Source organism: Haematobia irritans, chromosome 3 (assembly GCF_050003625.1).
Source record: "Haematobia irritans isolate KBUSLIRL chromosome 3, ASM5000362v1, whole genome shotgun sequence".
NCBI lineage: Eukaryota > Metazoa > Arthropoda > Insecta > Diptera > Muscidae > Haematobia > Haematobia irritans.
Window position 1 is genome coordinate 10728346 of NC_134399.1, and position 13149 is coordinate 10741494.

The 13149-nt window shown below is 30.5% G+C and overlaps 1 protein-coding gene across 2 annotated transcripts in view; it reads left to right on the forward strand.

Moving 5' to 3' along the window:
- LOC142228611 (sodium/potassium/calcium exchanger 4-like) overlaps positions 1 to 12561 on the forward strand; it is a 42682-nt gene extending 30121 nt beyond the window's left edge. Inside the window, exons 4-8 of one of the 2 annotated variants that reach the window (XM_075299094.1) lie at positions 2305 to 2491; positions 2566 to 2646; positions 8658 to 9167; positions 11511 to 11612; positions 11680 to 12561. In XM_075299094.1, coding sequence (XP_075155209.1) covers positions 2305 to 2491; positions 2566 to 2646; positions 8658 to 9167; positions 11511 to 11612; positions 11680 to 12017 — 1218 coding nt within the window. In that variant the 3' untranslated portion in view covers positions 12018 to 12561. The remainder of the gene's footprint in view (positions 1 to 2304; positions 2492 to 2565; positions 2647 to 8657; positions 9168 to 11510; positions 11613 to 11679) is intronic. The other variant, XM_075299095.1, reaches the window with a different exon arrangement.
- The last annotated feature ends 588 nt before the right edge of the window (positions 12562 to 13149 follow it).

Sequence of the window (13149 nt, forward strand, 5' to 3'; positions counted from 1 at the left end):
TTTTGACAAAATTTTATTTCCCTAGCAAATTTTGACAAAATTTTATTTCTGTAGAAAACTTTGTCCAAATTTTATATCTATAGAAAATTTTGACAAAATTTTATTTCTATAGAAAATTTTGACAAAACTTTATTTTACATAGAAAAAAAATTATTTCTATACAAATTTTTGTTAAATTAAAATTTTGACAAAATTTTATTTTTATAGAAATTTTTGTTAAAATTTTATTGCTATAGAAAATGTTGACAAAATTTTATTTCTGTAGAAAATTTTAACAAAATTTTATATCTATTGAAAATTTTGACAAAAATAAATTTTTAAAGTTTTATTTCTATAGAAAATGTTGACAAAATTTTATTTCTCTAGAAAATTTTGACAAAACTTTATTTTACATAGAAAAAAAGTTATTTCTATACAAATTTTTGTTAAATTAAAATTTTGACAAAATTTTATTTTTATAGAAATTTTTGTTAAAATTTTATTGCTATAGAAAATGTTGACAAAATTTTATTTCTGTAGAAAATTTTGACAAAATTTTATATCTATAGAAAATTTTGACAAAATTTCATATCTATGGAAGATTTTGTCAAAATTTTATTTCTATAGAAAATTTTGTCAAAATTTTATTGCTATAGAACATTTTTACAAAATTTTATTTCTATATAAAATTTTCTCAAAATTTTATTTCTATAGAAAATGTTGACAAAATTTTATTTCTCTAGAAAATTTTAACAAAATTCTATTTCTATAGAAAACTTTGACAAAATTTTATTTCTGTAGAAAATTTTGTCAAAATTTTATATCTATAGAAAACTTTGTCCAAATTTTATATCTATAGAAAACTTTGTCCAAATTTAATATCTATATAAAATTTGTACAAAATTTTCTTCCTATATAAAATGTTTGCATAATTTTTTATCTATACAATTTTTTTAAATGTTTATTTCTGTAAAAAATTTTGGCAAAATTTTTATTTCTATAGAAACAAATTTGTTTTTCTATATAAAATTTTGAAAAAATTACTGATTTGAATATAGAAAATGTTGACAAAATTTTATTTCTCTAGAAAATTTTGACAAAATTTTATTTTACATAGAAAAAATTTATTTCTATAGAAATTTTTGTTAAATTAAAATTTTGACAAAATTTTATTTCTATAGGAATTTTTGTTAAAATTTTATTGCTATAGAAAATTTTGACAAAATTTTATTTCTGTAGAAAATTTTGTCAAAATTTTATTTCTGTAGAAATTTTTGTTAAAATTTTATTTCTATAGAAAATTTTGACAAAATTTTATTTCCCTAGCAAATTTTGACAAAATTTTATTTCTGTAGAAAACTTTGTCAAAATTTTATTTCTCTAGAAAATGTTGACAAAATTTTATTTCTTTAGAAAATTTTGACAAAATTTTATTTCTGTAGAAAATTTTGACAAAATTTTATTTCTATAGAAAATTTTGACAAAATTTCATATCTATGGAAGATTTTGTCAAAATTTTATTTTATTTTATTTTTTACAAAATTTTATTTCTATATAAAATTTTCTCAAAATTTTATTTCTGTAGAAATTTTTGTTAAAATTTTATTTCTATAGAAAAGGTTGTCAAAATTTTATTTCTCTAGAAAATTTTGACAAAATTTTATTTTTCTAGAAAATTTTGACAAAATTTTATTTCTCTAGAAAATTTTGACAAAATTTTATTTCTCTAGAAAATGTTGACAAAATTTTATTTCTCTAGAAAATTTTGACAAAATTTTATTTCTATAGAAAACTTTGTCCAAATTTTATATCTATAGAAAATTTTGTCAAAATTTCATTTCTATAGAAAATTTCTCAAACTGTTAGTTCTATATAAAGTTATCGCAAAATGTTATTTCTGTATAAAATTTGTTAAAAATTTTCTTCATATACAAAATATTTCCATAATTTTTGATCTTTAAATTTTTTTTAAATATTTATTTCTGTACAAAATTTTGGTAAAATATTATTTCTATAGAAAATATTGTTAACATTTTTCTATAGAAATTTTTGGCAAAATTTTATTTCTACAGAATTTTTTCCAATGTGTTTTTCTATATAAAAATTTGAAAAAATTACTGATTTGACGAAAATGAACCAGAATCAACTAAATTCCATTTGGTCCAACCATCGGACCAAATTTAAAAATTAATCATTTTTTGTACCAATTTTGGTCCAAAATGGCAACCCTGCATAAACGCTACATTCGTGATTTTTCTAATACCAGACGATATTGACTACTTTTCCTTGGGCATTCCTTATAATCTTTTTGTTTGTGATTTGCAGACGATACCATTGGATTGGTGGCCACTGACAAGAGATAGCATTGCATATGGCTTTACTGTAGCTGTTCTTATTTGTGTTATGCACGATGAACGTGTCGAATGGTATGAGGCCCTAATTTTGGTCTCCTTGTATGCAGTATATTTGGCTGTTATGTATTTTGATAAGACATTTCAAAAGTGTGCCAAAGGTGAGTTGATTTGAGTGTTTGAGTTCTACGGAAACATATTTAACCTGTGTATTAAAATGGAACTAAATCCACAGGTGGCGTAAAACAAGCCCGTTCACGCAGCCGTTCTTCAAATTGTAGCATACAAACCAAGAACAGTAATGAAAAAGAACCAGGTTTATACGATTTTTTGTTTTCTTTTGTTTCTCTTTCTCTAAATATCTCACTATGTCCAGTGTGTCTTTGTCTATGCATTAATAATAAAAACTTCTAATATGAAACACATATTGCCTATATACAAACAATCTATTCTATATAAAAATTATGTCATTTTATGATAACCCAACACTTTTGCAACTGTTTTCTTTGAATATATCCCAACTATTTATTTCATTCATTTGAATATAATCAAGAACTAACCAGTTTAAGTTTATTTGTTTTTTCCAATAAATATGTATTTCAAATCCATTTCTTCTCGTTAGCACTAATGTCTAAATAATATCAAAGGACTAAAGACTTGATTTTTCTATATAGCTAAAAATAGCAATATATCAACATACCACTTCAAAAACAAACAAGCACAAACATTTCTTTATATTTTTTTGTCTAATATTTTTATCCATACTCGTTTCCTTTTTTTTTGCAAAACATTCTTCTTAAAATGCTGTGATATATGTAATTTTGTTTTTCAAATATCGAAGAATCAAGAATATATGACTTGTAGAAAAATAAATGCAATGGCAACACTGTTATTGCATTGAACCAAAGACCATTCAGAAATAGACACCGGTTTGTCATTGGCAAATCGAGACACTAGAGGTCTCTGCCCAACATAATGACATAAAGTTTGCATCGCCGTGTCTCTTAAACGTATTGCCGTTCGCTTAAATAAAAACCACAAAAACAACTACGTATTTTTACGCTTCGGCGCCAAGCTTATATTTATGGTGCGGACACTAATATAATTATGACCATTTCAACTTTTTTCGAAGCACAGAAATAAGCGAAGAATTAAGCAGCGTGTTCATTGTGTGTCGGTCTTTAAGCTTTTAACAGTCTAATCAGAATTTTTGTATGAAAAGATGTCGACAATCAAACTCAATACTGTTCAAATTAAAAAAAAAAAAAAAAAAAACAATAAATAACAAGTATATACGGCCGTAAGTTCGGCCATGCCGAATCTTATGTACCCTCCACCATGGATTGCGTATGTTAGAAACTTCTACGAAAGACTGTCATCCACAATCGAATTAATTTGGGTTGTGGTATCTTAAAACTTCTTAACATCGTTTTCTAAATTGTGAGTTAGTCCATACGTGGTATATATTAGACAAAAAAGGTATGTGTAGGTAAGCCTACAAATAATTACGAATCGACATGGACTTTTGCACGGTACGTAGAGAGCCAGAATTGAAATATGGGGGCTATATACAATTATATGTGGGCTATATACAATTATAAACTTGATATGGACCAATTTTTGTGTGATTGGGGATCTATTTATCTGAGGGCTATATATAACTATAGACCGATATGGACCTAGGCATGGTTGTTAACGGCCACATACTAGCACAATGTACCAAATTTCAACTAACTCGGATGAAATTTGCTCCTCCAAGTGGCTCCAAAACCAAATCTCGGGATCGGTTTATATGGGGGCTATATATGATTATGGACTGATATGGACCACTTTTGGCATGGTTATTAAATATCATATACTAACATCACGTACCAAATTTCAACCCAATCGGATGAATTTTGGTCTTCCAAGGGACTCCGGAGGTCAAATCTAGGGATCGGTTTATATGGGGGCTATATATAATTATGGACCGATTTTGACCAATTTTACATCGGTGTTTGAGGCCATATATAAACACCACGTACTAAATTTTGAATCAGATGAATTTTGGTCTTCCAAGAGGCTCCGGAGGTCAAATCTGGTGATCGGTTTATATGGGGGCTATATATAATTATGGTCCGATGTGGACTAATTTTTTCGTTAGAGACCATATACTAACATCATGTACCAAATTTCAGCCGGATCGGATGAAATTTGCTTCCCTTAGAGGCTCCGCAAGCCAAATCGGGGTAGCGGTTTATATGGAGGCTATATATACTTATTGACCGATGTGGACCAATTTTTGCATAGTTGTTAGAGACCATATACCAACACCATGTACCAAATTTCAGCCGGATCGGGGGATCGGTTTATATGAGGGCTATATATAATTATAGACCGATGTGGACCAATTTTTGCATGGTTGTTAGAGACCATATACCAACACCATGTACCAAATTTCAGCCGGATCGGATGAATTATGCTTCTCTTAGAGGCTCCACAAGCCAAGTCTGGGGATCGGTTTATATGGGGGCTATATATAATTATGGACCGATGTGGACCAATTTTTCCATGGTTGTTAGAGACCATATACCAACATCATGTACCAAATTTCAGCCAGATCGGATGAAATTTGCTTCTCTTTGAGGCTCCGCAAGCCAAATCTGGGGATCGGTTTATATGGGGGCTATATATAATTATGGCCCGATGTGGACCAATTTTTGCATGATTGTTAGAGACCATATACCAACACCATGTACCAAATTTCAGCCGGATCGGATGAAATATGCTTCTCTTAGAGGCTCCACAAGCCAAATCTGGGGATCGGTTTATATGGGGGCTATATATAATTAAGGACCGATATGGACCAATTTTTGCATGGTTGTTAGAGAACATATACCAACACCATGTACCAAATTTCAGCCGGATCGGATGAAATATGCTTCTGTTAGAGGCTCCACAAGCCAAATCTGAAGGTCCCTTTATATGGGGGCTATACGTAAAAGTGGACCGATATGCCCCATTTTCAATACCATCCGACCTACATCGATAACAACTACTTGTGCCAAGTTTCAAGTCGATAGCTTGTTTCATTCGGAAGTTAGCGTGATTTCAACAGACGGACGGACGGACGGACGGACATGCTTAGATCGACTCAGAATTTCACCACGACCCAGAATATATATACTTTATGGGGTCTTAGAGCAATATTTCGATGTGTTACAAACGGAATGACAAAGTTAATATACCCCCATCCTATGATGGAGGAGGGAGCCACCGTGGTGCAATGGTTAGCATGCCCGCCTTGCATACACAAGGTCGTGGGTTCGATTCCTGCTACGACCGAACACCAAAAAGTTTTTCAGCGGTGGATTATCCCACCTCAGTAATGCTGGTGACATTTCTGAGGGTTTCAAAGCTTCTCTAAGTGGTTTCACTGCAATGTGGAACGCCGTTCGGACTCGGCTATAAAAAGGAGGTCCCTTGTCATTGAGCTTAACATGGAATCGGGCAGCACTCAGTGATAAGAGAGAAGTTCACCACTGTGGTATCACAATGGACTGAATAGTCTAAGTGAGCTTGATACATCGGGCTGCCACATAACCTAACCTAACCTAACCTATGATGGAGGGTATAAAAAAAAAACAATAAATAACAAGTATATACGGCCGTAAGTTCGGCCAGGCCGAATCTTATGTACCCTCCACCATGGATTGCATATGTTAGAATATATATATAACTATAGACCGATATGGACCTAGTTAGGCATGGTTGTTAACGGCCATATACTAGCACAATGTACCAAATTTCAACTGACTCGGATGAAATTTGCTCCTCCAAGTGGCTCCAAAACCAAACCTCGGGATCGGTTTATATGGGGGCTATATATGATTATGGACTGATATGGACCACTTTTGGCATAGTTGTTAAATATCATATACATACTAACATCACGTACCAAATTTCAACCTAATCGGATGAATTTTGCTCTTCCAAGGGACTCCGGAGGTCAAATCTAGGGATCGGTTTATATGGGGGCTATATATAATTATGGACCGATTTTGACCAATTTTTGCATCGGTGTTTGAGGCCATATATAAACACCACGTACTAAATTTTGAATCAGATGAATTTTGGTCTTCCAAGAGGCTCCGGAGGTCAAATCTGGTGATCGGTTTATATGGGGGCTATATATAATTATGGTCCGATGTGGACTAATTTTTTCATTAGAGACCATATACTAACACCATGTACCAAATTTCAGCCGGATCGGATGAAATTTGCTTCCCTTAGAGGCACCGCAAGCCAAATCGGGGGAGCGGTTTATATATAGGCTATATATACTTATTGACCGATGTGGACCAATTTTTGCATAGTTGTTAGAGACCATATACCAACACCATGTACCAAATTTCAGCCGGATCGAATGAAATTTGCTTCTCTTAGAGGCTCCGCAAGTCAAATCGGGGGATCGGTTTATATGAGGGCTATATATAATTATGGACCAATGTTGACCAATTTTTGCATGGTTGTTAGAGATCATATGCTGACACCATCTACCTAATTTCAACCGGATCGGATGAAATTTGCTTCTCTTAGAGGCTCCGCAAGCCAAATCTGGGGATCAGTTTATATGGGGGCTATAGATAATTATGGACCGATGTGGACCAATTTTTGCATAGTTGTTAGAGACCATATACCAACACCATGTACCAAATTTCAGCCGGATCGGATGAAATTTGCTTCTCTTAGAGGATCGCAAGCCAAATTTGGGGGTCCGTTTATATCGGGCCTATATATAATTATGGACCGATGTGGACCAATTTTTGCATGGTTGTTAGAGACCATATACCAACACCATGTACCAAATTTCAGCCGGATCGGATGAAATTTGCTTCTCTTAGAGGCTCGGCAAGCCAAAACGGGGGATCGGTTTATATGGGGGCTATATATAATTATGGACCGATATGGACCAATTTTTGCATGGTTGTTAGAGACCATATGCTGACACCATGTACCTAATTTCAGCCGGATCGGATGAAATTTGCTTCTCTTAGAGGATCGCAAGCCAAATTTGGGGGTCCGTTTATATGGGGCCTATATATAATTATGGACCGATGTGGACCAATTTTTGCATGGTTGTTAGAGACCATATGCTGACACCATGTACCTAATTTCAGCCGGATCGGATGAAATTTGCTTCTCTTAGAGGATCGCAAGCCAAATTTGGGGGTCCGTTTATATGAGGCCTATATATAATTATGGACCGATGTGGACCAATTTTTGCATGGTTGTTAGAGATCATATGCTGACACCATGTACAAAATTTCAGCCGGGTCGGATGAAATTTGCTTCTCTTAGAGGATCGGCAAGCCAAATTTGGGGGTCCGTTTATATGGGGGCTATAGGTAAAAGTGGACCGATATGGCCCATTTGCAATACCATCCGACCTACATCAATAACAACTACTTGTGCCAAGTTTCAAGTCGAAAGTTTGTTGCGTTCGGAAGTTAGCGTGATTTCAACAGACGGACGGACGGACATGCTCAGATCGACTCAGAATTTCACCACGGCCCAGAATATATATACAAATGACAAAGTTAATATACCCCCATCCTATGTGGGAGGGTATAAAAAGGCCAGAAAGCACCATATTGTTGAGTTTTTTGAAAAGGCACTAAAAAGGCAATTTGGTGCTTTTTTGAAATCAAGCTAAACCAGTGAATTGGCATCACTGGTTTCGCTTCATTGTTTAGTTCTCTTGTATTTCCTCCTCTCTCTCTTTACACATGTTCTCAAAGAGGTGCCAACTAATTCCTAAAACTCACACTCAAACAAAATTGCAGGTTTTAACAGCCATTTCTCATATTCGACTGAAACGCCAAAAACACAGCTGATTTTTCATTAGAAATTTTTACATGTTTCGGATATGACAATTTTATTTGTACAAATTTTTGGTGATTTTATATAAAACATATCGCAATGCTAGTTGCAATCAATAGAAGTAATTAGACATGGCCAATGTTTTTTTTTATGATCTCCAAAATGCTGTAACATAGAAATAAAATTTTAGTATTAACGGCGCATTAGACGAAACGAAAGTTGCATGTGTGTACTTTTAATTCCCCCTCTATGGCCCTGTTTTCACTGACAAAGGCAAATTTTCCCTATTCCTATACTTGAATATGAATATTCATCAAATCCCAATGAACACTTGTAAATATTGTCACCGAATTATTATTTCAGCATTTTCTTTTTTCCCCTTTCTGTTGTGTTCCTTGTAATAAACTTATAATAAATTCTAAGCATAACTCTTTTATTTGTTTCTTCTTTGGTCTGACTATATAGAAATCGTGGAAAATCGTATATGCCATAATATGTCCACCATTCAATTGAATGGAGGTGTCAACAATGAACCGCCCAAAATATCACCATCAGCCTCACCACCTATTGCTGCTACCACATGCCTCAGTAACACAATAACAACAAGCATCTCGACAGTATCCACAACAAATAACTCTAGTAGTGGTGGTTGTGTTGTTAAATCTCCACCAGTGGTAGTTCCAGAAAATTTAGACGTTGAGGCCACACCTGCTAGCATTGCTAATGATACACCATCTACAAATGGCGATGAAGAAGAAGAGGAAGGTTATTCTTTGCTTAAATATCCTTGGGGTAAAAGCTGTTTCGCTCAGTTCACTTGGATAATAATTTGGCCAATACATTTGTTGTTCCGCATTGCTATACCGGATTGTAAGAAGACAAAGAATAATAAAATCTTCCCATTGACTTTTGTGATGTGCATCGTATGGATTGGATCCTTATCGTATGTGGTCGCTTGGATGATAACCATAATTGGTAAGTATATGGAAAAAAAGCATTCTGGCAACACCAATAAGATTTCCGTTAGTTTTTGTTTATTATTTCGAGTTGTCAAATGTTCGTATTTAAACAGCCGATGTCAGTGTTTTTGTTGCCAGTTTGAGTTGCCATTTTTGTCCGATCGGACCAAAATTGGTGCAAAAAATTATTCTTTTTTAAATTTTGTCATTTTTTCAAAATTTTCGGTAGAAATACAATTTTGACAAAATTTTCTATAGAAATAAAATATTTTGACAAAATTTGCTATAAAAATAAAATTTTGACAAAATTTCTATAAAAAAAACATTTTGAGAAAATTTTCTATAGAAATAAAATTTTTACAAAACTACCTATAGAAATAAAATTGAGAAAATTTTCAATAGAAATAAAATTTTGCCTAATTTTCTATAGAAACAAATGTTTGGCTAAATTTTGGAAACATTTCCTAAAGAAATTAAATTTTGACAAAATTTTCTAATGAACTAAAATATTGATAAAATTTTCTATAGAAATAAAATGTTGCCAAATTTTCTATAGAAATAAAAGTTTTGCTAAATTTTCGCAAAATTTCCTAAAGAAATGAAATTTTGACAAAATTTTCCAAGGAACTAAAATTTTAACAAAATTTTCTAAAATGTTGGCAAACTTTTCTATAAAAATAAAATTTTGACAAATTTTGCTATAAAAATAAAATTTTGAGAAATTTTTCTATAGAATTAAAATTTTGAGAAAATTTTCAATAGAAATAAAATTTTGACAAAAATTTACAATAAAAATAAAATTTTGACAAAAATTTCAAAATAAAATTTTGAATTTTTTATAGAAATAAAATTTAGAAATAAAAATTTGACAAAATTTTCTATAGAAATAAAATTTTGAGAAAATTTTCTATAGAAATACAATTTTGACAAAATTTTCTATAGAAATAAAATTTTGAGAAAATTTTCTATAGAAAAAACATTTAACAAAATTTTCTATAGAAATGAAATTTTGATAAAATTTTCTATAGAAATAAAATTTTGATAAAAAAAATTCTAAAGAAATAAAATTTTGAGAAATTTTTCAATAGACATAAAAGTTTAACAAATTTTCAATAGAAATAAAATTTTAACAAAATTTTCGAAATAACTAAAATTTTGACAAAATTTTCTATTGAAATAAAATTTTGGAAAGAAATAAAATTTTGACAAAATTTTCTATAAAATTAAATTTGTACAAAATTTTCTATAGAAAAAAATTTTAACAAAATTTTCTATAGAAATAAAATTTTCGAAAAAAATACAGTTTTGACAAAATTTTCTATTGAAATAACATTTTGACAAAATTTTCAAGAAAAATACAATATAGAAAAAAATTTTGAGAAATTTGTCTATTGAAATAAAATTTTGAGAAATTTGTCTATTGAAATAAAATTTTGACAAAATTTTCTAAAGAAATAAAATTAAAAAAAAGACTGCTATAAAAATGAAATTTTGACAAAATTATCTATAAAAATAACATTTTGAGAAAAATTTCTATATAAGTAAAAGTTTGCCTAATTTTCTATAGAAATAAAAGTTTGGCTAAATTTTGGCAAAACTTCCTAAAGAAATGAAATTTTGACAAAATTTTCTAATGAACTAAAATATTGACAAAATTTTCTATAGAAATAAAATTTTGCCTAATTTTCTATAGAAATAAAAGTTTTGCTAAATTTTGGCAAAATTTCCTAAAGAAATTACATTTTGTGTTTTTGTTGTTTTTTCGATCTTTATTCTCAAATAAAAGTTTTTCTGTTTTTTCGAGCTTGAAATCTAAATAGATAGATCTCAAGCTCAAAAAAACAGAAAAACTTTGAAATGAAATTTTGACAAACATTTTCTAATGAACTAAAATTTTAACAAAGTTTTCTAAAATGTTGACAAATTTTCTATAAAAATAAAATATTGACAAAAATGTTCAATAGAAATAAAATTGTGAGCAAATTTTCTATAGAAATAAATTTTTGAGAAAATTTTCTATAGAAATAAAATTTGACAAAATTTTCTGTAGAAATAAAATTTTAAGAAAATTTTCTATGGAAATAAAATTTTGAGAAAATTTTTTATAGAATTAAAATTTTTATGAAACTTTCTATAGAAATAAATTTTGAGAAAATTTTCATTAGAAATAATATGTTAACAAAATTTTCGAAATAAATAAAATTTTGAGAAAATTTTCTATAGAAATAAAATTTGACAAAATTTTCTATTGAAATAAAATTTTGACAAAATTTTCTATTGAACTGTATCTTTTGCAGCCTATTGAAAATTTTTGAGAATTTTAAATAATCTCAACATCTTTTTTTGGTTTTCTCTCAAGGTGATACATTAAAAATTCCCGATTCAGTAATGGGCATAACATTTTTGGCGGCAGGTACCAGTGTACCAGAAGCTGTTTCCAGTGTTATTGTAGCCAAAAGAGGTAAATATATTCCCAAATCTCCCAATCACAAAATTTTTATATATTTTTCTGAAATACTCCATAACAGGTCATGGCTCAATGGGTATTTGCAACTCCATAGGTTCCAATACCTTTGACATCCTACTGTGTTTGGGTGTACCATGGCTCATCAAAGCTGTCTTCTTCCCCATACAACCTGGACAAAATTATGTTGGCATTAACTCCGCCGGTCTGGAATATTCTGCCATAACGCTACTCTCGACTCTGTTTCTATTGTATCTGACTTTTTCGTGTAACAAATTTAAATTGGACCGAAAGGTTGGCACAGCCTGCCTGGTAATATATTTGGTGTTTCTGGTCTTTGCCTCATTGATTGAATTGAATGTCTTCTTCCGGGTGAATTTGCCAACATGCGGCAGATCGTGAATAGTCCATTACCGCCCAAACCAACAACGCAGTGTAGTTGAAAATCGATCCATTAATGTCTATATTAATGCCTTCTCTTTAATTAAGATGTCAAATTTGAATACAACAGCAAAACCAAAACACACTAACATTCGTTATATAAGTCCAAATATTTGCTAGGATATATGTATCTGGCAACAATAGGAAAAAACACACACACACAACCAGCAATGAGCCCATAATGAATGACGTTTAATGTCATTGGTCAAAGGTTACAAGGTTGCGCGCACACACACACACACTCCATAATTAACATCAACCGAACAAACAAAAAAATCAAAACAACAAACTTTTTCTTTAAGTGTATTTTAAGTATTATTATCATATGTTTCCTTCCTTATATTTTACTACTTCCTTTTTTGTTTTGTTTACACAATTTAGTCAATATTGTTTTTACATTTAATTCTCGCATACCATCACCAACATTCACCACAACTCCTTGCCCATATTCACTCGCGTGTTGCAAAAAAAAATAAAACTCAATAAAAACTGATTTCTTCTCCCATTCTTCTTTGTTCTTTCTTTAAAAATATTCTTTCTTTAAAATTATAGTGGGTAACATTCAAACAACAATGAACACCTAAATAGAAAAAAAAACTTTGTACAACAACGTTAACAATTGAGCATTGTCAACTTTTATATTTTGTTCTTTGAGAGAAATGTATGTATAAATTTGCAATAAAAACAATATTTTAATGAATTTTAATTTATTTTATAAGATTTGTAATTTAAATATGAATAAAAAACAGATTTAAATAAATATAAACTAAAACATCGCTGTTTTCTCAATCTTCGATTATGTTTTAACTGGGATCAGCTGATTCATCAGTAGCATAAATTTCGAAGAAATGATTTTTCTCTGAAAAGGCTGAAAAAATTGTGATTTAAATTTGAATAAAAACCCATTTTAATTAAATATGAAAACCGTGACCGTTCTCTCAAAATCCGAATATGTTTTAACTGAGACCAGCTGTTTCATCAGAAGGAATGGATTCATTGGATGTATGTGCGATCAGCTGTTTCATCGGTTGCATAAATTTGGAATGGACTTAGAAAAAAATATCTTCTCGGAAAAGGCTGAAAAGATTTGTGA